This window comes from Mesoplodon densirostris, chromosome 6 (genome assembly GCF_025265405.1).
Source record: "Mesoplodon densirostris isolate mMesDen1 chromosome 6, mMesDen1 primary haplotype, whole genome shotgun sequence".
NCBI lineage: Eukaryota > Metazoa > Chordata > Mammalia > Artiodactyla > Ziphiidae > Mesoplodon > Mesoplodon densirostris.
Genome location: NC_082666.1, coordinates 35,088,113 through 35,114,890, shown reverse-complemented (window position 1 = coordinate 35,114,890; position 26,778 = coordinate 35,088,113). Strand labels below are relative to the sequence as shown.

At 41.4% G+C, this 26,778-nt stretch overlaps 1 protein-coding gene across 7 annotated transcripts in view; it reads right to left on the bottom strand.

The window, feature by feature from the left end:
* Positions 1-26,778, bottom strand: part of PALM2AKAP2 (PALM2 and AKAP2 fusion) — a 497,574-nt gene that overhangs the window by 271,305 nt on the left and 199,491 nt on the right. For all 7 annotated transcript variants that reach the window (XM_060101237.1, XM_060101227.1, XM_060101231.1 and 4 more), the window contains 2 exons: positions 11,300-11,380; positions 92-222 (listed from right to left, as the gene is read on the bottom strand). In XM_060101237.1, the coding sequence (XP_059957220.1) occupies positions 92-222; positions 11,300-11,380 (212 nt within the window). The remainder of the gene's footprint in view (positions 1-91; positions 223-11,299; positions 11,381-26,778) is intronic.

Genomic DNA, 26,778 nt, shown 5'->3' with positions numbered 1-26,778 from the left:
GTGACGGCATTGAGAAACGCCCCCTAGAGGAGAGAGGTGGTTACTGCACGGTGAAGTCACAGCTTGGGGGCCCGGGCTGGAAACCACCTACCTCTGAATGTTACCTTCAAGTTGTTTGACTCTTAACTCATCCTCCTCAGACTGCCGCCGCCTGGCTTCCTCCTCTTCCGCAGTTCCAGCAGGTACACCCTGCAGCAGCCATTTTTCCCGAAGCACTTTGGACTGTGGGAATGAGCGAAGAGAACAGACTAGATGATACCTTTCAGTCCACACCCTCCTCTCCCTCCGCGGTGTCTCCATCTTAGCTCCGCCCCTCATCAGTGTCCACCTGAATCGCTTCTCACTACTTGGCCCCCTACTTGCCTCTCTCGCCTAAGGCCCAGAGAGCCGCCAAAAGGATTGATTTCCACTTTTCTATTATTAAAAAACTTGAAAACATACAGAAAAACAGAGGAAACTATATGATGCATGCCTGTGTAATCTCATCTGGATTTCACAACTATAAACATTTTGCCATATTTTCCCATATATTCTTTCCACCAAAGCATTTTAAAGTAAATAACAAACATCATGACATGGCACCCATAAATATTTTAGTACGAGTCTCTAAAATAAGGTCATTTTTCTATGCAACTACAGTTCCATTATAACATTTCCTAAGATCACTGTAACATCCAGTCCATCTTCACGTGCTCTTTTTAAAAGATTAATCTATGTCACACCTCTTCTTAAAAACTCATTTTTAATGACTCCCAACCATCCTCAGCAGTTGTCTCTTAATGGTACTAAAATTATGCACCCCACCTGTGTGTCTGTGTCCCAATATAATCATGGAGTAAAATGAAAAGTTTTCGTGTTTTGGGTCAGTGGTTAGGAGGGAGTGATTGATTAGTGCTTTGAGAAGGGAAATGAAAACAGCTCAAGAGAAAGGCATGTTGAAACTCCCTAAAATGAAGAGCAAAGCATGTAAGGCATAGGAGAGGATTTTTGATTTGGGTTACCTAGATGGCATTTGGTGGTTACTGGATGTTTGCCAGAGGCTGGACATCATGGCTGAGCATCCCTGTGGGCAGGTCAGTGGTCATGGGAATGGACCACTGTGAGGATGCATCACCAATTCTGCCAGAAGAAGGGCATGCGACAAGTTCTTCCCAGCAAGGACTGGAATAATCGCCTTGAAGCCAGTCAACACAGAGTAAGTGCTAGGTTCTCCGGCTCCCTGGCATCCCCTCTATCTGAATCTCATTTGATCTCATTAGTTAGGGTGAGGAAGTGAAAGAAAGGGAGCTCTCATGATGACTAAGAGCCAGGTCATGCACGGCTTGGAACCAATTAAATATGATTTACAGAAGTAAGAGAATGGACTATGTCTCTAACATTGTGGACACACAATTCAGATTACTAGTTTCCTTTCGATAGCTCTTACAAGCAAAAGATACACAAGTTCATAAACTCTCATTTTACATGGGATTATGGGCTATTTATTATGAACCTATAAAATAAGTCACTAAAAATTACTAACATTTAGTAATAGTAAATTAGAATTCATTAATGGTTCTGATCTGCCATTCTACTGAGAAGCCAGGCAACCATTCAGCACCATGGAGCAAGATGTACAGGAGCTGGATGTACAGCACCAAGTTCTGGTGGCTGGAATTCCTGCACTTCTGGTTGGACCTTTTGTTAGCAACGCATCATCAGGGTGGTGTCCAGGTGGCCATAGTTTTCACTGGTGCTATTCTTCCTTTTGAATTACAAGTCGTTGGTGGAGATTTGTTTGGTCACTCAGAGTGCATAGAGAAGCATATTTATAGCTATTGACCTGCAGCTTTCCGTTCATTAAAGACGCCAGTTTGGGGGCCTCCCTGGTGGCGCAAGTGGTTGAGAGTCCGCCTGCCGATGCAGGGGATACGGGTTCGTGCCCCGGTCTGGGAGGATCCCATATGCCGCGGAGCGGCTGGGCCCGTGAGCCATGGCCGCTGAGCCTGCGCGTCCGGAGCCTGCGCGTCCGGAGCCTGTGCTCCGCGACGGGGGAGGCCACAACAGTGAGAGGCCCGCATACCGCAAAAAAAAAAAAAAAAAAAAAGACGCCAGTTTGTTCATATATGATTCTTAACTGTACTGCTAAAGTGACTGCAGACAGGAGCCACCCTCTCACCCCAATGTGCTTAAACAGTTACACAGCATTGCTAACATGTTGCCAGTAAACGTGTTATAAATAGTTTGCAAGGACTACTCAAGAAAGTGTAAAAAAATACTTAAAAATGTATAGGGCATTGTTTAATAATATAAAATCGGGGCCTCCCTGGTGGCGCAAGTGGTTGAGAGTCCGCCTGCCGATGCAGGGGATACGGGTTCGTGCCCCGGTCTGGGAGGATCCCATATGCCGCGGAGCGGCTGGGCCCGTGAGCCATGGCCGCTGAGCCTGCGCGTCCGGAGCCTGCGCGTCCGGAGCCTGTGCTCCGCAACGGGGGAGGCCACAACAGTGAGAGGCCCGCATACCGCAAAAAAAAAAAAAAAAAAAAATATAAAATCATGTGTGAAAGCTCACGGTGCAATCTGTGTATATTGGTGGCTCTCCTGTGGGCTGAATTGTGTCCCCGCCCCCAAATTCATACGTTGAAGTCTTAAGCCCCACTACTGCTGAATGTGACTATTTTGAAAATAGGGTTTTAAAGAGGAAATTAACGTTAAATGAGGTCATTGGGATGGGCTCTAATCCAATATGACTGGTGTGCTTATAAAAAGAGGAGATTAGGACACAGTCAAGCACAGAAAGATCGTGTAAAGACACCTGAGGAAGACAGCCATCAACAAGCCAAGGAGAGGGCATTAGAAGAAACTAACCCTGCTGATACCTTGATCTTGTACTTCTAGCCTCTAGAATTGTGGGAAAATACATTTCTGTTGTTTAGGACACCCAGTCTGTGGAATTTGTTATGGCAGCCCTAGCAAACTACAACATTCTCCAAAGCTTTATTACAGAGATTCCCCCCACCCCTCACTGGAAAGTGGGAATGGGTGGGGTAAATTGGTTTCTCTTCCTAAGTGGGCAACAGAAGGAAAAAACAAACAAACAAACAAAATCCTCAGAACCACCATTCTCCACTCAAGCCACTCAAAATTCTCCAGGGAGATCACACTCGCATATGCCAAGAGACCAGGCTGAACAATGGTTAACAGTCTGGATTCTGGAGCCAGTCTGCCCTTTACTAGCTGTGTGACCTAGGACAGGCCCTTAGCCTCACTGAGCCTCAGTTTCCTCATCTGTAATATGGACACAACAACGGTGCTCATCTCAGAGGTGTGTTATGAGGATTTAAATGAGTTCATACATTAGAAGTGCTGGGTCTATACTTAGTACTATAGGAATGTTTATTCTTGTCATTCGTCCTGTTCCCTTGATCTCTCCTCTTTTCACCTGAGAAAGAGCAGGTAAAATGCCACCTGAGAAGCCTTCCTCCACTTCTGCTGGCAGGATTAGTGTCTCCTATAGTGGAGAACATATTCTAGAGCATTCTTTATTTTTTAAATTTTATTTATTTATTTATTTGGCTGCACCACACGGCTTGTGGGATCTTAGTTTCCCGACCAGGGATTGAACCCGGGCCACAGCAGTGAAAATGCCAAGTCCTAACCACTGGAGCACCAGGGAACTCCTAGAGCATTCTTTAGATTGCCCTCAAATTATTTCTTTTTATATCTGTCCCCCCTGTAGACTCCCAGATCCTCAATGGCTAAGGCCATTCCTTATTCAGCTTTGCATCTCATTGTCTCACCTGGCTCAGTTCCAGCCAATGAATGAGTGAATGGGTGAACTGGAAAATTCTCGATTGTCTTTCACTCTGATTACTTGGGAGGAAGGGGTCACCCTTTCAGAGAGCTTCCTGTGCTAAAATGTTTGACATTAACCTAGTTCCACCCATGGAAGGTAAAAACCTCAGGATTTTGGGAGACTGATATGCTGGCAACCTCAGACTTGGTGTGTGGACCCTTCTGGAAAGGCAGCCATGGAGAGTCCCAGTTTTCTGTGCCCCAGCAGGAGATGCTCTACAAGCCAGGGATTCTTGAAATGCGAGGAAGTGGCTGATTTTGGGAATGTTCTGTCTGCTCTTCTTTACCCAGTGCCTCCTGCCACCAAGGGAAGGGTTGAATTACCCCACCTCACCCCATTTTCTGGCTGATTTAGCCCCAGCCATTGGTCAGTACCTCTGACAAAAGTAGCCTGGTGACCATGAACACCAAAAGCATATGTGTCCCCAAATCTGTCTCTTCACTGGATACAGCAGTGACATCACCAAAACATCCACAACAGCTGGAGTTAGGAAGAGAGGATCTAACAGAACAAGACAGTGGGCCTGGTCTCAGGGAAGTCTGTTTCACAAAGGTGTTTTGACATTACAAAAACAAAAAAGCTTAGTTGAGTTTTCACTTGGCCCCAAAGTAATTGCTGTCAGGGAAAACCACCAATTCAAATCTATTTGCCTCCAGAGGCTTCTTTAACCTACTCCAGATCCCCTCACCTTGTACCCTAGAGCAGACTGTGTTAGGGCCTCAGATGTAAGGCACCTGTGCGTACTGATCACGCACGTCCGCCCAAAGCACCACCTTCCCTGTATCGCTCTGGCTCTCATTGGCCGCCTGAGTGTTTCAGAATTTAGGGACAAGTAGAGCTCAGCAGAAGTGAAAACTAAACTAAAAAGTTTTCTTTTCTTATGCCCTTATTGTCCAAGTAACATACATCAAAAAAAAAAAAATCCAAAAAAATAAGTCTATCAAAGCGTGCAGGTACTAAGGACTGTCAAAACTTCGCATTTGTCAAGTGGAGGCAACTGTGAAGAGTCAAGACAAAGAAGCAGCAGACGGGGAGCTGCCAGTTGACACATGGAGTCTTGACAGGGCTCCTGAAAGGCCGATGGAGAGACCTCCTGAAGTAAATCTGGTTCTTGCTCTGTGGGCAGGTCCAGCCTCGGAAAACAAAACTAGAACAGAGCCTCTCAAACTTACAGTCTGTATAAGGATTCCCAGGAGGGCCTGCTCTAACACAGATTCCAGGGCCCTGTCCCCAGAGATGCTGACTCTGTGGATCGGGGATAGGGCCTGGGAGTCTGAATTTTAACAAGCTACCAGGTGATGCTGTCACTGATGTCGCCAGACTGAGGACCACAGTCTGAGTAGCACTGCATGAGGACTATCCAAATGCCTGAGGAATGCAGTAAGCTTTCCCACTGGCTAGCCAAAAGGAACTACTCATCCTCTTGCAAACCTGTCTCTCCTCCTGCATTCCCCATCTCAGGAACAGCAGGGTCCCCATCCATCCCCTACATGCCAGGCACTGTGCCAGGTCTGAAGACACCTCTCGGGAAGACAGGCAAGTCCCCACTCTCACCAAGTCTTCATTCCAATAAACATGGATGCAAGATAATTTCAGACTATGATACATGCATGGCAGGAGGTAGGCAGGATGATGTGACAAACAGGGACCGAGGGAGGACACTTTAGGTGGGAAAGATCTCTCTGAGTACTTAAACGTTTGAGCTGAGATCTGAGATGCCAGGAAGGGCATTCGAGGTGGAGGGATGATAAATATCATAGCTGGGAAGCGGGACAGAGTTTGGTGACCTTCAAGATTGTCTAATCAAGCCTTTTTAATCTACAGATAAGATAACTAAGCTAAAGCAACTTTTCAAGGTGATCCAGCTAAGCAGTGAGGAGTGTCCGGTGTGAGTGGGGGACAGTGGAAAGTGGGAGATGAATCAGTAAGTCTCGAAATCTTTTTCTGTTCATTTGTCATTTTTATAAAGTCATTATCTAGCAATCTTTTTTACCTTATAGTTCTGGCTTTGGTGTAAAAATTAGCCAAGACTTTCTCATTCTAAGACTTATTTACCTGTGATTTCTTCTTATATTGTTGTGATTTTACTTTTTACTCCAAATCATTCATCCACCTGTAATCGGGCTAAAGCTGACACCGGCTGCGTTAGTGGGTGATGTTGGGAATCTGGCTAAATTCCATCTCCTAATAAAAAATGGCTTAAACATAGGGCGGCACAATGGTTGTGTTTTGTTCTCATGCACTTGTGTCCCCTTCTCTATTCTCCTTCCCCTCCCCCTGATCACATCCCTTCCTCCCCATTGACTCCCAATAAGATCTTTGGTTTTGTTACATGATTCAGGCCACACAAAAGCCGATCCAAGACTTCCGATAGAAGAAACCAAGTTTTAACTTCCACTCAAGCTCTCTTTATGGGGCCTGGGGGAGATGTGATGGGGGAAAGGATGAGACATAAAGTTCCTTTACATCGTGTACCCTGACTGCCTGGTCAATATTTTCAAATTTGAATTTGGCCTTTTGCACAGACTAACAACCAAGAAAAGTCTAAAATTAGTTTGAACGGTTCACAATAATGAGAAACACTGTAATGTCTTTGCAAGCAAGGCTCCTGATACCTTCGGGCTATTCAGCAAATGACCTTGGTGGGTTGACAATAAATATCTCACAGGGTCACAATTCATTCTTTGATTTTTTTTTTCCATTCAGTCTTCTGGAGAGAAAAGGCTGTGGTTTTTAAAATATAATGACAATTTTCATGGCTTGGATTATTAGAAAAAAACTCTAGTCAGGGTTCCTGCTCATGAATAAATAATTCAAAGACAGCTTATGTATTGAAGATGTGGTTATTAGCAATTGGATTCTGACCATGCTGACTCTGTTATACAAACCTTTATAAATGTGACAGTCCCAAAGGGATTCATGTGGCAATATGTACTGAGTGCCTTTTCTTGCTGGGACCTTGAAATGACCAATGAAAGAGACAGATCTCTGGCAATTCAACCAAGGGGCAAAAGGGAATATTAAATTCAGTCTGTCTGGTATAATCCAATAGTTGATTTATTGTTTTAAACTCACATGATCACAAGTCACATAATAAAAACAATAAAAACAAGTAATTGTTTCCATGGAATTAAAAGCCAAGACAATTTTTCAGAAGAAGAATAATGATGGCTCTTGCTTTATGAAATATTATAATATATTAAAAGGCTAGAGGGATTAAAGAGAATGGAATGGAATGGAATTAAAGGAATGGCAGATTAATGGAATAAAAAGAACCCACAAATAGCAGACTCGAGTATAAGTGAGAAATATGTATATAATAAAGAAGACATTTAAATCAGTGGGGAAAAGAATGAATTAATCAACAAATCATGTTGAAGCAACTGACTCACCATCAGTAAAAAGTAAAGTTATTCCTATCTTATTCCTTACAGGAAAATAAATTCTAGATTTTAATCCTAAAACTACTAAAGTATAAGAAACATCATAGATAAGTGTTTGAGATGAAGGTGTTCTTTCCAAGGACGACATCAAGGTCAGAAATTATTAAATGAATGTTAGATGTGATTTCACAAAATTTATAAAATTTTGTATGAGAATTTAAAAGAACCCATATACAAAAATCAAGAAAGAGATAAAGGCTAATGCATTCTGGAGACTAATGTTAATATAATTTCATTTTACTCACAGGCTGATGAGGCCTGTGGTAAGGGTTCCATATCTTAATCCATAAAAATATATTGGGTTATATCTGGGTGGTGAGCAGACAATTGATATGTTTTTCTTTATATTTTGCTGTACTTTTGAATTTCACTCTTGCAATGATCATACATTTCTTCCTTTTATTATCAGCAAAAGTAATACAGCTATTAAAATTGCCTACTGGTCCCATATGTGAGCATTTCTTGGAAATTCTCACATCACAAATATCAGATACTCAACACAGCTAAGGATCTTATAAAAAGAAATCTGAGTTTAATTTGGCTAGGACGTCAAAGTACCTGGAGGTTTCCTAATCACTGGGGTGTAGCAGCTAATATTTCAACATTTTCTTCATCACCTTATAGAATTTGCTTATCATTCATATAAAAAGTAATGATATTCCATTTTGTGGAGTTACTATATAGCCCTAACTATTGCAATTAGGAAATATATTAGTCAAATATACAAGTATCAAGATGACTGCATTGCAAAATTTGTTTTGACAAGAGACCAGTGAATCTGTCTAAATAATTCATATCTCATTGCATGAGAATAAGCATCCAAAGACTATTTGATAATGAGAATTATATCTTAATAAATATGAAATCAAATTCTAACTTTGCACTGAGAATAATTTTTCTTAGAGCACATCTGGAATTTTGAAAAATGCTAAAATAAATAGCAATTCCTGACATATTTCTTAATATTTTCTACTTCAAGGAACTACGAATCATCACTGTGGCACATCTCCACATGGTCCAAACTTTCCAGAGCCCATGAAAATATACTTAGAGTAAAAGAGGCAGTGATGATAGTAATTGACATCTTTCTAGACAAATTATTTCATTTGGAGGAAACAGTGTCCTGGAGAAAGCACGGTTATGGAGACAGTGCTGGGGTTCAATCGGGCTCCCCCACTCAGAGTCTCCCTGTTCTTGGGCAGGTTACTTGATCTCACCAGTTTGTTTCCTCGCCTGTAGGATGGGGAGAGTAGTATCTACTATGTGGTCATTATTGAGGGGATGTATTTAAAGGCACATATTGGGCACTGAAAGAAAATGTGACTATTACTGAGGATGGACACGGGGATGACATGGCTGCTAGGCTGCCATCAGGAAGCTGGCTGAGTCTCTACCAAGAGCTCACGGGGGAACTATAACCTCAATGAATTTACTACCATCCAGGGGTGAGGCTGCTAAGCTCCAAACAACGATCACAGGGAAGAGGACTCACATTATTTAAGGTCAGTCAACAGTTAACTGATTTAAGGTAGAACATATTCATTTCTCGTGCCTGAAGTGATCATCTCTCTCAATCAGGCACCACCCTCCTTATTATTAAAATAACTCTATTTTGGGGAGGATGGACTCAGAACAAAGAGAGGCAGACCCACAAGGGAAGTGTCACCTGCATCACAGTGAGGCCAGTGACTGTCCTCACCTTACCGCAGATGCCACTTCACCAGAGCAGAGACACTCGGGACCTCCTAGAGATGGGGTCTCTCTCCAGGGTAGCACCCAATAACCCACCTTTGCAACCTCCGAGCTTCCCTTTTTTGTTGTTCAAGGCTAGTGGTCCACCCTTACTACAGAGGTCTTCCCTGGCAAGAGAAATTATAATGCACTGGCCTCCACTTATTAAATTTCCATCATTTCCAGTCCTTTCTCCCCAGGTATAGCAAGGTAACCTTGGTGAAAGTCCTGGGTGTTCCGTTAAATAGTCAATCTCATCAACTGTGTGAGAATTTTAGCAGGACAACCATAGAGAACTATCTTATTCCCTTGTTTCTAAGTCTTTTAAGGAATCTCACTGCTTCCCCATGCAATACTAAGTCATCTGTACTGTTGTTTCTGTTGATTGGATGGATGGATGGATGGATGAAAAATGGACAGATGGAATATGAAAAGAATATTGTAACACTGGACTGGATCAGCAATGAATGAATCCTTGGTATCTTATTTGACACCCAGAAAGATGAAAAGGTAAGACAAAAGAAACTTGATCTTCTGACATACATTTATTGCCTGACTTTTGATTCAAGGAACGCAGAAGCAAAGAACCGCATTGAGCTGAAAGAGGAGAGAATCTGTCTAGTCAAAAACAGCCTCTCATTCTTTCACTCTTCTTGTTCAAAAGTTCACCTTTTAAGCAAGAATCTGATGAGGTTTAATACAGTTTGGTCTCTTATAAGGAGTGAGTTGACTATACTCTGAGCCAGAGATCCAGCTCTGTCCAGATTGACCTTGAACAATTCACTCGGTTCTGTTAAGTGTGTTTAAGCCCCCCCTCTCTGTAAGAAGAGGATGCTAACTTTAGCCCTCAATCCTCCCTCAGGAATGTGGTAAGGGAAGAGTAGTGGCATATACAGGGTGGATGCAAGCTTCCTACAAAGAAAGGTCCATAAAGGGATTTACACGATGAGCAGAAAGAAACAGGCAATATTCTCAGTACCGTGCTGCCCTTCCTCCTTTAAAACACCTTTCTCTAGTTCAAGTTAATGGTGAACTGATAAATATGTGAAGCAGACTTAGGTCATGCTGCTATTTATTTTTTTATTTTAATAGATCTTTATTAGAGTATAATTGCTTCACAATACTGTGTTAATTTCTGTTGCACAACAAAGCGAATCAGCCATATGCATACACACGTCCCTACATCCCCTCATGCTGCTATTTAAAATCAGGAACTCGCTTACTGATAATTTTATTCTGAGGATTCATTCAGCACAACCCCGGTCCTCTAGAAAAGAACGGGAAACGCAACCATAAAGGTTCATCTTGTTAAAAAATAATCCACACCTAGCATCACCTGGAGAGTCAGCCCCACCTTCCCAACTAGCCCTCTGAGCGATGCAATTTCTGTACATGTAATGTCACGGCAACTTGGTGTGAGCATGAGAGGGTTTTTCTAAAAAAGCCCAGGAGCAGTGAAAAGCAAGCAGCAACTCCCAGCTGGCCACTGGTCACACCATTCTCTGAGCCTGCAGAAAGCAACATTCTGTAACCAGTGGAGTCCTTGTGACAGTGACAGCTTTCTCCTGGGTTGTCATCAATTATGATGCTTAAGTGCATTATGTTTTAAAGAAAAATAAATAAATAAGCATCTCTCTCTCTCTCTCATGGTGCAATGGAAACCAATCAAGTCAAATCATTTCAATACTGCCTTTGACAGTGTTCTAACAGGACACTTTCAAAATTGTTAAAATTGTTAAAGTAGAAAGAAAACATGTGAATAACCTGAAGTGCACAGCACTTCTACTCATTTATCAGACCATACTGCTCTTATCTCTCTTTTCTCCAGATCAAGAAAGAAAAGACTAATATTTTTAATTTAGTAAAGAGCATGTTAAATGTATCTTTGGGAACCTCTGTATACAGACACACACACACACACACACACACACACACACACACACACACACACACCATCTATGTATTGGAGACACAGCCCTGGAACACTGCCTCACCCACCATGTGGAAATTCTCCTCCAATTTCTATATATAACCACCACAGTTCACAGGCACACACACCCCCAACCCATCCACAGGCACCTATCAGCTCATCATGCTTGCAGAAATTGGAATGCTGTAACAATGCCCTGAATTTGAGAAATTCACAAGCCCAGAGATGGTTTCCTGACAATGAAAAAGGGCTGGTGCAGCCCGCGGCGGCACCTTCACACCAGGGCAGGCTCTGCCCAGCTCTCTGGCGTGTGATCTGCATGTCTAATAATGGAACAGGTTTGTGGGATCAGCCGCTTACCTTGGAATGCTGCAGCAGAAGTATCTGCTCGTCCAGCTCTTGGCGCTTGCCTTCTATTTCCGTCTGCCTCTTTCTTTTTTCCTTGAAAATAAAAAGAGAGAGAGAGAGGCTGTAAGAGTGGGTGGGTGTTGGCTCCAGGAATTTGAAGGTAGGAAGCAGCAGCAGCTGTACACATCTGTAGAGACCCTTCCAGAGATGCTGGGCACACACACTGTTGTCACCTGCCCCTCCGTGTCTGGGTGTGTTGTAAGCAGCAGCCTTCTCTTAACATGTCTGCTGTGGGCTCGGTGAGTGGGAGAAATTCTCTTCACTCAGCCAAGCTGCAACAATTTAATCCAGAAGAAAAAGCAGCTTCTATACACACACACACACACACACACACATGCACGCACGCGCGCACACACACACACACAGAGTCATGTTCTGTGCAGTGTTAATTCGGAGACAAAGAATAAAAATGTCTCAATTGTGAAGACAGAGGTTGTTATCAACTGCAAAGATGATAGAATAAACAGTGGGAAATTCTGGGGTTATTTTCCTGTTATCAAAATACTACATATAAATAATGCAATGCAATTTCAAATTTTATAGGACAAATCATCCAGTTGGACCTACCAAACAATGCAAATTAGATGGGTGATCTTTGTTTAAGTTCATCTTGGAGGGAGCACTTCATGTTGGGAGGGCTTGCTGAGGTTATGGTAAATGTGAAGTCTAGACTTGGTCTGCCTGGATCCACCTCCCAGCTTTTCTATTTGCTACTTGTGTGACCTCTGACGAATTCTTTTACCTCCCTGGGTCTAAGTCTTCTCTCGCATAAAGAGGAGGTAAGGGGCCTCCCTGGTGGCGCAAGTGGTTGAGAGTCCACCTGCCGATGCAGGGGATACGGGTTCGTGCCCCGGTCTGGGAGGATCCCATGTGCCGCGGAGCGGCTGGGCCCATGAGCCATGGCCGCTGAGCCTGCGCGTCCGGAGCCTGTGCTCCGCAACGGGAGAGGCCACAACAGTGAGAGGCCCGCATACCTACCGCAAAAAAAAAAAAAAAAAAAAAAAGAGGAGGTAAGAATTGTACCTAAACCATATGGCTGGGACACGGATTAAATGAGATGATATATGTAAAGGACCTAGAACAATGACCTGGCACACAGTAAATGCTCAATAAATATTATTTGCCATTACACTTACTGTCACATGTTTACTTCTAGGCAATGCCTAGAAACTGGTTTTAAAGGGATGTATTTCCCTTGTATTCAGAGCATAACTGTTCCACTGGAGTGTATGCTTACTATTTTTCTTCACTATACATCTCCAATATAGACAATAAACATCACATAAAAGTGATTAATTGAAGAATAGAAAGGACTGTCCTTATGATAGCTTACTTGTTGAACGTTTTGTTTCCAAAATGCATAAGGGGGTGGTTTTTTGAGACATTTACTGCAATGGATCATTTCCCTTTACTCACATATGCAAGGGAAACTTGTTGGACAAGACATAATGGCATTTTACACTACAACAGCCAAATCCTGGAGAAGACAATAATGTAAAAGCCTGGTTGTTCTGCTCTGTGTTAAGGGAAGCTTTTATTTTATGTAGTTGCTATGTTTCTGGGGATGTGCTTGTATCACTGTTATTCAAATCAACATAGTAATAATTTATGTTATAACCAAGTTTTTCTGTGTAATGCACAGACTTTTAAGAAATAGTAGCTTATAATCTCAAGCCACTGGGACATAATATCCAAGTCAGGGACATAACCTTCCTGGCAAAGTGAGGCCTGAGGACATTTTAGGAACTTACTATTTACCAAAGAACTCCAATCCATGGTGCATCACTGATACTGCTAATCCCAGAGGATGTCCAAGAACACACAATATATGGCAGCAGATGGGAAAAGTGAGGACCAGTGAGGAGAGCCCACCTATCCAGCAACTCAAAGGAATGTAAGTAAGTGCAGCCACTATGGAAAACAGTCTGGAGGTTCCTCAGAAAACTAAAAATAGAATTATCATATGAATCCCACTCCTGGGCATGCACCCAGACAAAACTATAATTCAAAAAGATACACACACCCCTAAGTTCATAGCCGCACTATTCACAATAGCCAAAATGTGGAAACAACCTAAATGTCCATCAACAGATGAATGGATAAAGAAGATATGGTACATATATACAATCGAATACTACTCAGCCATAAAAAAGAATGAAATGATGCCATTTGCAGCAACATGGGTAGACCTAGAGATTATCATACTAAGTGAAGTAAGTCAGAAAGAGAAAGACAAACACCATATGATATCACATATATGTAGAATCTAAAATATGGCACAAATGAACTTATCTGCAAAACAGAAACAGACCCACAGACATAGAGAACAGACTTGTGGTTGCCAAGGGGGAGGGAGGTGGGGGAGGGAAGTATTGGGAGTTTGGGTTAGCAGATGCAAACTATTATATATCGAATGGATAAACAACAAGGCCCTACTGTATGGCACAGAGAACTATATTCAATATCCTGTGATAAACCATGATGGAAAAGAATATTAAAAAATGAATGTCTATATGCGTATAATTGAGTCACTCTGCTGTACAGCAGAGATTGTAACAACATTGTAAATCAACTATACGTCAATAAAAAAATAAATAAAAAATTTAAAAGGTACCAATGACAAAGCAAGGACCTCTAGAACCAGCCACTATCTCTTTATTCTAGAATTTCTCAACAGTAGGTTTACTGGACTTTATCTTTCATTCCCACGGTCTATCAAGGTACAGAGTTGTCCTATATTTAAATCCAGAATCAAAACATAGTATGTCAGGGACTTCCCTGGTGGCACAGTGGTTAGGAATCCGCCTGTCAATGCAGGGGACACGGGTTCGAGCCCTGGTCCAGGAAGATCCCACATGCCGAGAAGCAACTAAGCCCGTGCGCCACAACTACTGAGCCTGCGCCCTAGAGCCCACGAGCCACAACTACTGGGCCTGCGTGCCACAACTACTGAAGCCTGCATGCCTAGAGCCCATGCTCTGCAACAAGAGAAGCCACTGCAATGAGAAGCCCGCAGACCGCAACGAAGAGTAGACCCCGCTCGCTGCAACTAGAGGAAGCTCGCCCGCAGCAACGAACACCCAATGCAGCAATTAATTAATTTTTAAAAAAAGAATCAAAGAAAAACATAGTATGTCACGGGCACAAGATGCTGATGACTCAATAATTCCATCCATGTTAACTGAGTGCTGTGTGTGCTACAGACTGAATGTTTGTGTTCTCCCCAAAATTCGTATTTTGAAACTTAATCCCCAAGGTGATAATGGTATTAGGAGGTGATTAGGCCATGAGGGTGGAGTTCATGAATGAGATCAGTGCTCTCATAAAGAGACCCCAGAGAGCTCTTTCACCCCTTCCACAATGTGAGGACGCAACAGCAAGACAGCTGCCTGTGAACCAGGTGCAGGCCCCCACTAGACACCAAATCGGTGGGTGCCTTGATCTTAGACTTCGAAGACTTCTTAGAACTGTGAGAAAAAAATTTCGGTTGTCTATAAGCCACCCAGTCTATGGTATTTCACTAGAGAAGACTGAATGTACAAAGACAATGTTCTAATTACAGATCTGGTCATTTGCAAATCCTTCCTAGGCTTTCCCACCTCTGAGCCTTGGTTCATATAAAGTTCTCACTCTGCACATTGACCTCCATCATATTGGTGAACCATGCCTTGAACAGAAGAAATATCACCAGATGGCACAAGCGGGGAATCTTTATATGAGTAGACTCATTGGTGGTCACTGTGAACAGGTATGATCATGAAAGATGCAGGTTTTAAGTTAGTTCTTTAAGGAACTAACTAAGGTAGGAATTAGGTAGATACAGATTAATGGGCAGCACATTCCAAGGAACGTGTGAGTAAGGGCAGAAATACACTGCATATTCCAGGGACAATGAGGAGAGAAATAAAACTCAGGTGCAGGGCTTGCCTTTTGGAATAGAGATCGATGATTCAAAAGCCTGGCTAGGACTAGACCTCTGAGGGCCTTGGATGCTAGGCCAAGAAGCTTGGATTTTATTACACGGACAATGTAACCTCACTGTAGGGTGCTAAGCAAGAGAGTAATACGGTGAAATGGCATTTTAGGAACATTATCTGGCACTGGTATATAGGATGGATTAATAGGAATTGGGATACATTTCCTGTAAATGGCCAGATAGTAAACATTCTAGGTTTTGTGGGACATACAGTCTCTGTTGCAACTACTCAATGCTGCCATTGCAGTACAAAAACAGCTGTAGACAATCTATAAATAAATAAGCGTGTCTGTGTCCTAATGAGCCTTCACTGACAAACACAGGTGCGGGCCAGATTTAGCCCATCTTCATAGTTTGCTGACCTCTGGATGAAAAGATCATTAAATGTCTTAGAAAAAAGTCCTACACTGTTCGTGGGAATGTAAATTGGTACAGCCACTATGGAAAACAGTCTGGAGGTTCCTCAAAAAACTAAAAATAGAGTCGCCATATGATCCAGCGATCCCACTCCTGGGCATGTATCCAGACAAACTATAATTTGAAAAGATACATGCACTCCAGTGTTCACAGCACCACTACTTACAATAGCCAAGACATGGAAACAATCTAAATGTCTACTGACAGATGAATGGATAAAGAAGATGTGCTGTGTCTGTATATATACAATGGAATATATATATATATATATATATATATATATATATATATACAATAGAATACTACTCAGCCATAAAAAAGAATGAAATAATGCCATCTGCAGAAACATGGATGGACCTAGAGATTATCACACTAAGTGAAGTCAGAAAGAGAAAGACAAATACGATATCACTTATATGCGGAATCTAAAATATGACACAAATGCACTTATTTACCAAGCAGAAACAGATGCACAGACATAGGGCAAAGACTTGTGGTTGCCGGGGGGAGGGGTAATGGGGGAGGGATGGATTGCCACGATGCGGGGTGAGGGAGTTTGGGGTTAGCAGATGCAAACTATTATACATAGAATGGACAGACAACAAGGTCCTACTGTATAGCACAGGGAAATATACTCAATATCCTGTGATAAACCATAATGGAAAAGGATATGAAAAAGAATATATATATATATATATATAGCTGAATCACTTTGCTGTACACAAGAAATTAACATTACATTGTAAATCAACTATACCTCAGTAAAAAATACATTTTAAAAATGTCTTAGGAGGATGCAACATTCACCCTGGGGTATGGTGGGGATGGATGAACTAACAAGCCCATCCTAGCTCAGAGCTGTTCCACTCAGATTGGGAAGAAAAGGACAAATACAAATAGAATTGATGGGGCTCAGGACTAATAGGATCTAGAGGGTGGGGCAATATGGTACCTTGGCTCTGAGCCACACAGAGTGCTGGTGCAGGAACAGGCAACAGTGGGAAAGTGGTGCTTTCCCACTTATTCTGTATTCATATCTTCCCTGAGGAAACTCCATATTGGGTTGAAGGTAGAAATCAAAGAGTTGTTAACATATGCAACCAGGCATCAGTATCAGCATGTTCTCCTCTGTGTTCTATCTGATGAAGACTCTGGGCTTAGCCCTGTCACAAGGACCCTTTTGCATCTATGGCTATTGTGGGATTCTTTATGTCCCCTTCCACAGTGATGGAGTTAGGTCTTGAAATCACTCCTGACTGGACAAGAGGTAAGATGTGCAATCAGCCTGTGTACAGAGTTAGATATGAGTCATAGTACAGCAAGTTCGAGGGGGCCACCATGGGCTTCCTGACGCTTGCTTGCTTGGTCCAGGCCATGCTCCTCACCTGGCGAGCTTGCTGCTTCCCAGACTTCTTCCCTTCATCAAGGCAAAACCACTAGCTCTTGGGTTCTCTTCTCACTCCTTCTCAAATGTCTAAATGTAGACATTTAGCCTACATGATTTTCTTTACTCTCATCAACTAAACAACCTATACAGTATCAGTATAGATAACTAGCAGATCTATATTTTCAGCCTAGATCTCTCCTTTGAGCTCCAGGCTCCCCTATCCAACTGCCAAATGTTCATATCCAGTGCCTCAAACCTAACCCTTGAGTCATCCTATCGGCCATCCCTCCTCCCCTACTCTCACATCTGTTCCTTCTGTATTCCTCATCTCAGAAAATGACATGACCCAAGTTGGAAATCTGATTTATTCTAGACACTCCACTGCCTTAAAAGACCAAGTCCTGATGATACTCCTCGTCATTTTCCATGCCTTCTACTTCCCCGCTAGAACCTTTATTACAACCTTAATATTCCCTCCTTTATCTTCCCACCCCCCCCACGCAGACTACTCTACATCAGTATCTTTCGCATGCTATAGCGCTGAACTGTTTATACTCTCTTTCCATCTGGATTACTGCAGTGGTTTCCTCACTATTCTTCCTGCCTCTGAGGCTTGGCTCTGAGCAAGTCACCCTTTGCTTTAGTGATATTCTAAAATGGAAATCTGACTACTTCCATCCCTGGCCTAAAATCCCAGAAATGTCTCTCATTGCCTATAGTGCAAATAGTAAGTTCCTTCCCATGGCCAAGAGGGCCCTCCCTATCTCACAGTTTCATCTCAAGCCATGACCCCCCTAATCATATGCTCCAACCTCAACACATGATCTGAAGTGTCCTGATCTGCTAGGTGGGTTCATGCTTTCCTGGTTTTGCTCTTACTTCTTCCTCTAACAACAATGGATTTCCCTCACTCCTTCATCTAATGAAAACCTTTTTCTCTTTGACAACACAGCTTAAATATCCATAAAGCTAGAGCAACCACCTTCCCAGTCTTTCTTCCATCAGAGAACCCACATACCCTCACTATAAATGGTGGTGGAAATGCCAGTTATGATTAGTCACATATAGCCCAGCTCATTCCTGCCACTGGGACTTGTGTGTGATACAGGTTAGGACAACCAAACTACCTTATCTCGTTGCAGTAGGGACTGGTCCAAGGAGCAGCTAAAGGACCAAAGCAAAACCAAGAAGAGACATTTCTAGGAACAGACACATGAATACTGGGAGAGAAAAGCTCCCTTTTCACTAAGGTTAAGCTGGGATCATGTCTATCTGAGTGGCAATTTTCCCAAGCCACATGGAAGAAACACATCCGTGCTGGAGAAAGGTTAACCCACAGAGAGAAGCAGAGCTGGAAGACAGAGAATGGAGGATCCAAGTGAGATTGTTTGAGTCCCAGATCTAGTTATGCATGAAGCCAGAACCATCCGTGGGCTTCCTAAATTATATACACTCATAATCTCCCTTCTGCTTAAGCTAGTTTGAGTGGTGTTTCTCTCACTTGCAGCTCAAAGAGTTCTGACAAGTACAGAGACTTCTCTGCTCTCTCCAAAGAGAATTCATCACCCCTTCCTTCTTTCTTCCCTTCATGGGCTGTGGATCTTTCTACATTAGTACCTCGAGCACTTTAGGACTTTATGAACTTAACTGTTTACACATCTTCTACCAAACTATGGGCATCTTGAGGACAAGGATCTTGGCTCATGCATCTCCAAAGTCTAGACTGTTGCATGGTAGAGACATGTAGCAGACACTCAGTAAGAATCTTTGAATGAGATACTTGTTCTCCTCCCATCATGTTCCTGTCTGTCCAGATCCCTCACTCAAATGCATCATGAATTTGCACTCATGATTTCAATGGCAGTAAAACACCTCACTGAAAACACATTAGCCGTCAGTCCACAAAACCAGAAGTATCTTTCTGTTGAAGATAGATGTCAGCCCATATGGAATAAACCTTTATGGCTTTGCACAGAAGACAAGAGTTGAAAAATCTCATTCTGGGAAAGAATCATGGAAAGCTCACTCTGGGGAGAAAGGCTGGGGGAAGTAGAAATTCCAGGGAAAGCATAATGAGCTGACAGTAGCAAACTATTCAGGGGGAATGTGCCTCAAGAGACATCTGGAATGAAGTGACCTCAATCCATTAGGAAGATTTCCAGATCCTTCCACGATCTGGGAGGGCCAGCAAGCCACTTTCATCATCTTTCTGTGAATTATGTATTTTCCTGGCAAGTATTTTCTGGAAGTGTTGCAACATTATGTAACTGTAAACTCTTAGTGTAGCTAGGAGCCACCATATAGAACGGAGGACACTGTTCAAAGGCAGCTAATAAGTATGATGGGAAGACAGGTATTAGAAGTAGTCAGGAAGACCATGTCCACCCTGGTGCAGCTTCAGGCAGACTCCCTCTTCTCTCCTGCTGCCTGGGCTGCAGCCCAGGCTTTGGGGAATGCAAGGGAGTGGCTGGGGGAGGGGTCCCTACTGAGTCTGTGAGAAACAGTGAGAGAAGGAAGAGGCTGAGCAGCGAAGGCTGCGAGAAGCAAAGAGACGGTGCTTCCTTTCCTCTGCTGAGGTCCACTCTGACCTCGGCTGATACCTAGAGCCCCAGGGTGCAGCAGTGGGAACGAAGTGGAAGACCTCCTCAAGGCACTATTGTCACTGAGACATCCCAGAATTTAGATGAGAGGGGGAAAAAGAAAATATGTTATGGATGGGCCTAGAGATTATCATACTAAGTGAAGTAAGTCAGAAAGAGAAAGACAAATATCACATGATAGCACTTACATGGGGAATCTAAAATATGACACAAATGAACTTATCTACAAAATGGAAACAGACTCATGACCATAGAGAACAGACTTGTGGTTGCCAAGGGCGAGGGGGCGTGGGGGAGGGAAGTATTGGGAGTTTGGGATTAGCAGATGCAAACTAGTATACACAGGATGCATAAACAACAGGGTCCTACTGTATAGCACAGGGAACTATATTCAATATCCTGTGATAAACCATAATGGAAAAGAATATGAAAAAGAATGTGTGTGTGTGTGTGTGTGTGTGTGTATATATATAACTGGGTTACTTGGCTGTATAGCAGAAATTAACACAACATTGTAAATCAACTATACTTCAACAAAATTTTTTTAAAAAAGAAAATATGTTAAAATTGAAATGTTACAACATCTCTTCCTCCTATTGCTAGATAAAGGAAATTTTGTGTCGACTTCTCCCATTGTGAGCTTAAGGCAATTGTGTGTCCCTCCCCATCACAAAGGCCTGTATGTGACTTTGGGCCAGCTGGTCCCTAGGCTTTGGCAATGCAGCACCAGAAAAAGAAGTAGAGTGCTGGAGAAGTGCACAAACCAGACTGTTTTAAGTAGTTTGTACTTGGAAAGGGAATGGGGGATATGCTAGATACAGGGGGAAACTGAAGATGGAGAAAAGGAGAGATGGGATGACAAACAAAGAACTGCAATGGGTGGGGACAGTTTTGAAATTCAAGAATTTAAAAATAAAGGGGCTGAGATATTAAGACCAAAAGACCAGGGAGAGAGAATCTTCAGATATTTTATTGTCACTTATGAAATGAATCCCCTTTGACATTCTCCAAAAGATGCCAGTAAGGATATTGGACTTTTGTCTACTACACTGTTTCTTTGAACATGACTTCATGCTAAAACTGGATCACCAGAGTGCCAGGCTTTACGTAGGTTACACTAAGAAGGAAGGTGACATTTCGAGAATTAAACTGGAAAGTCAACTTGCAAATGGGGAACCAATGAGCTTTTTCTATTAAGGAATCAGAATGTCATGTCAGTCATGGTTGGATTATAATTCCCTGTTTAATGCTGCTGTAGAACCAATGCCATTTATATGTCTGAGGAAACAAAAGGAAGATGGTCAGTCTGAAAACTGAGAACCTGAGTGACCAGGTATAAAACAATCAAAGAGGTGCCCACTCAGCTTAGTTAAATTGCCTGTCCAGCTAACTTGAATGCTGAATTTGCTCAGCAAGACACATCCCCATTAGAGATCAGTTATCTGATCTCAATGCCATTAGATATTAAGACCCTCTCTCCTGGCTCTGACTTCAAGGTCACCCATTATGATTTTGATTATATTCAGGCTTTGAAAGTAGTTACCTAAATGGAGAGATAACACTTGTTAAGCTCCCTGCAATGTCATCCACTATAAAGTAAATAAACTGGCACTTGGGTTTGTAGTTGAGTGTACTAAAAAGTTTTAAGTTTGTATGTAGTTTTCTGATCTTACAAAACTAATTAAGATTTCCTGTAATCACACTATTCTGCCTCGCCATGCACCCATCCAACCCTCAACATCACCACGTGGAGAAGAGAATTCTACAGCTATATTCATTCCTCACTGCTTAGTTTAGATCAGCATTTCCACGTAAGTAAATTCTCTTTTATTCACCTGACTACTTGGCCTTGAGCTTGCCATCTTTTAGTAAAGGAGGGAAGTGCTTGCTTTGTATTGTTTTTAACAGAAATTATAAAGTCAACAGAAAGAATTTTAAATAGGAAAAGAAGACATTGATTAGTTCGAACTTCACGACTGGTTTTTGAAAGGATAATATAACACCTAAAATCTTAAGAAACACCATATAGAGTTTGGATGTAAAATTGTTACTAATTACACATAACAGTTAATATTGCTAGTCTGTTACTGCCAAGTCAAATGCATAACACAGGAGAGTTTCAGCTTAAAGTCTTTAGTAGATACTTTATAATCCATATGAATTATATCTTAAGGCTATTTTTATGGTCTGCCCACACTGTTACTCTTTAAATAATTGTTTAAGCATATAGCTACATTTTTGCTTTAATGGTCATAATATCAAACTGTTTGCTAGGAGTGCTTCCCTTTAGCAGCCTTCTCTGGAGATCAAGAAGGAAAGTAGTCTGATACAGCTCTCATCAGAAAGTAAGATCTGCTTCTTGGTACCATATTGATAAGCCCACTATGGTGAAAAAAATGAGCACTGTCTGTACAAGGAGAATGGTTGAGAGCTCTGAGGAAGTCCCAAATGCCAGAAATTACATAATCAGATTCACCTGCAGAAGGTAGTCTCCCTTTCACCACCCTCAATGAATTATGATATTCCCACCATGAAGCCACATGAGCACTGAACTGGGACTCAGGACACGTGCCTTCATATGGATGCTTTGCCACTAACCCCTCAGTGACTCAGACTAGTTTCTGGGCCTTAGATTCGGCATGTAATATGAGCAAGTTGGACCAGCTTCGCTCTACGGTTCCGCCTATCTCCAGGATTCTGCAGTGCTAAGGAGAGCAACTTCATGTGCTAGACAACCTACAAAATGTGAGAAAATATTTGCAGATGATGTGGCTGACAAGGGGTTAATATCCAAAATATATGAAAAGCTCACTCAATATCAAAAAAACAAACAACCCAATCAAAAAATGGGCAGAAGACCTAAATAAACATTTCTCCAAATAAGACATACAGATGGGGAACAGACACATGAAAAGATGCTCAACATCACTAATCTTTAGAGAAATGCAAGTCAAAACCACAATGAGGTGTATCACCTCACACTGGTCAGAATGGCCATCATCAAAAATCTACAAACAATAAATGCTAGAGAGGGTGTGGAGAAAAGGAAACCCTCTTGCACTGTTGGTGGGACTGTAAATTGATACAGCCACTATGGAGAACAGTATGGAGGTTCCTTAAAAAACTAAAAATAGAACTACCATATGACCCAGCAATCCCACTACTGGGCATATACCCTGAGAAAACCATAATTCAAAAAGAGTCATGTACCACAATGTTCACTGCAGCACTATTTACAATAGCCAGGACATGGAAGCAACCTAAGTGTCCATCATCGGATGAACGGATAAAGAAGATGTGGCACATGTATACAATGGAATATTACTCAGACATAAAAAGGAACGAAACTGAGTTATATGCAGTGAGGTGGATGGACCTAGAGACTGTCATACAGAGTGAAGTAAGTCAGAAAGAGAAAAACAAATACCGTATGCTAACACATATATATGGAATCTAAAAAAACAGTACTGCTGAAACTTGTGGCAGGGCAGGAATAAAGACGCAGACGTAGAGAATGAACTTGAGGACACAGTGGGGAAGGGGAAGCTGGGACGAAGTGAGAGAGTAGCATTGACATATATACACTACCAAATGTAAAACAGATAGCTAGTGGGAAGTTGCTGCATAGCCCAGGGAGATAATCTCAACGCTTTTTGATGATCTAGAGGGGTGGGGTAGGGAGGGTGGGAGGGAGGCTCAAAAGGGAGGGGATATGGGGATATATGTATACATATAGCTGATTCACTTTGTTGTACAGCAGAAACTAACACAACTTTGTAAAGCAATTATACTCCAATAAAGATATTAAAAAAAGAATGAAATATTGTCCTTTGCAGCAACATGGATGGATCTAGAGAATATCATACTAAGTGAAGTAAGTCAGCCAGAGAAAAACAAATACTATATGACTCAATTATATGTGGAATCTAAAAAGTAATACAAATGAATCTATACAAAACAGAAGCAGACGCACATAGAAAACAAACTTATGGTTACCAAAGGGGGAAGGTAGGGGGAGGAATAAATTAGGAATTTGGGAGTTACATATATACACTACTATATATAAAATAGATAAAAAACAAGGACCTACTGTATAACACAGGGAACTATACTCAATATTTTGTAATAACCTATAATGGAAAAGAATCTGAAAAAGAATATATGTGTGTGTATATATATATATATATATATATATATATATCTGGATCACTTTGCCATACACCTGAAACTAACACAATATTGTAAATCAACTATACATCTATAAAAAATAAATTTAAAAAATGATGATAACAATAATAACAATAATACCAACTAAATTTATTGACTACTTGTTACAGGCCAGGCATTGTTCTAAGGATTCCCCTTCAGTTAATCCTCAGAACACTTTGAGGTAGGTACCTTTAATATACCTGATTTTATGGATAAGAATAGTCAAGGCTAGTCTAGGGTGAGTAAACTTGTTCAAGGTCATGAGCCAAGAAGTAGCCAAGTAGGGGTTGAAACTGAGAAAATGTGACTCCAGAGCACTTTATCATGGACAGAGATGTGTTCTGGCTGTTAAGATTTCTTTAGCTTTGAGTGAACTCCACACAGGACACATGAAACATATTATCTTGCCACCTTCACACTCGAGTGCCAAAACTTCCCAGAACAAATGAGCTGTTGAAAATGCAAAACACTCTGGTGTCAAATCCCTCCACTCTTAAAATAAGAGGCCTCTTACAAAATCCAGGAGCATTTCCCAATCCCAAAGAAATAGGTCGAGGCTGGGTTGGAACCTTCATCAATGCCTGGTAAACCCATATATTCGTTTACTTTAATTTTCAGGGAAGACATTTCCAGGTGACTAAATGATATGATAAGGAGAGAAAATGCAAAATATTTCTCTCCCATTTGGACATTTCATTGCAGAGGGACTACTTCCAATGAGGCAGAAGCTGGGAAAGCTCTCAATTTACCATGTTGGGCTCATAAGTGGAGAAAACTCTCTAAATCCAGTCTTATCGATATCAGAATATATCTCCCTAAAATTAGATGACAGGAAGAGTAAGAAGCAGAGGTGTCCACTAAGTTGATGGTCCAATCCTAGGAAAGATGCTGCAAGGCCTAGAGGAAAGGTCCCTCGGCAGGAAGCAGGAACGGGACACTGCTTGGACCTTGCAATAAGCAGCTTTCCCATTGGCTCCTTGCAGGTCTCAGAGCAGCAGCCCACAGGACAGTAGAGGGGCTGGGGTGAACCTGAACATGGCCGTGATGGCTGGAAATGCAAAACAAAATACGGTGCACAAAAATAGAAAGAGAACAGGATGTGCAGCATTCTGCTAACAACAAAGGCCCCCAAACTCCAAAAGATTAACATAATTCCAGAGACAGACACACCTTTTATGACTTTGGCCAATCATGTTTTTGTTTGTTTCTTTAGACGCCAACACCAGGAGAAAATATCTATATCACCCAGATAAACACAGCATTTAAAAATATAATATAAATCAAACTAATAGATGTGTATGGTAAGGAAATTCAGACAACACACAAAGAAGTAAAATGAACAGCTGAATCTCCCTTCACCCCACCCCCATCAATTTCTTTCCTTTAGGTCTTTTATGTATCCTACTTGGGAAAAAATATGAATATGCCAACCTATTATCCATATGGATCTTTTATTCTTTACATAAAAGCAATCATACTATAGACTTCCTGCTTTTCAGCTTACTTTCTTTTTACCTAGTGATGTATCTTTGAGATTTTTCTATGCCATTTTTCACATGGAGTCCCCCCTCATTCTCTGTAACTGTCGCATGGTAGTTCACAGATGACCCTTAACTTATTTTACAGGTCTGCTGCTGATAGATTATTTAGGTGGTTCCCAGTGTTTTACTTGCTATTATAAACAGGGCTGCAATGAATCTTCCTCTACGTACATGTACTTTCGTGACAATATCCATAGGATACATCTCCAGAAGTAGAACTGCTGGGTCAAAGGATTTGAGCACTTAAAACTTTAATAGGGCCAAACTGCCCTCCCCCAAACATTTCCTCTGTATTTTAAATGATATAAATCTGATTTGAAAATAAGATTCAAGAAACTCATAAGAGTTTTGATGGTTTTTCCCCCTTTATTAGCCATATCCTTAGTGACCCTGAAGAATTTTAAGTGAAAGAAAATATTTACCACCTTGTTAATAACTGTAAGCTGTTCTTAAAACATACTCGGGTGATCTGTCCTCACCACAGACTATTACTTTGTGTTTTCAGGTTTAAAAAATGATGATTTTTTACCTTATGAACAGAAGTCTATTATGACTCCATCAGTTTTTTAGAAGTAATCAAATTTGTACCTCTTTTCCCTGCACTGTTAATGTTAGAGTTATCCCATAGCTAAGTTGTGCCCATTTGTCCATAATGAAAGAGGGTCTATTCCTTCTGCTGTTGTTGCCATTCTCCATGGTTTAAAAGTACAAAATTTTCCATCCACCAAGATAACTTCTGGATGGACTCAAGCAATGTAAAAACTGAAAACATGAGAAAACAGAGTGACTCTCTGACTTCAGATGGGAAAGGACTTCAAAAACATTAAGTATAGAAAGAAACCACAAAGAACAAAACTGATAAATTTCATTACATAACACTTAAAACTTTGGTTTTTATGGTACCAACCATACATAACAAATCAAAGAAAAGTGGCAATCTGGGAAAAAAATATTTGCAACATATATGTCAAAAGGCTAAGACCTGTCATAAATAAAGGGTTCTTATAAATCAATATGATTTATAAAGAAAAATATAAACACTTCAATATAGAAAAAAAGAACAAAATATAGGGAAAGTTTTCAACATTATTAATAACCAAAGAAAGGCAAATTAAGCACTGAGGTGTCACTTCCACCTGTGAAAGGTATTCGACCCCCAACAAGTATATTTTAAAATATCATGTGTTCTGTGTTGGGGAGGGTGTGGGGAAAAAAGACCCTCTCTTTAATCTCTGTCAGAATTATAATAATAATTATAAAAGTATGACTCTATTGGAATTATAAATTGTCTTTCCAGAAGG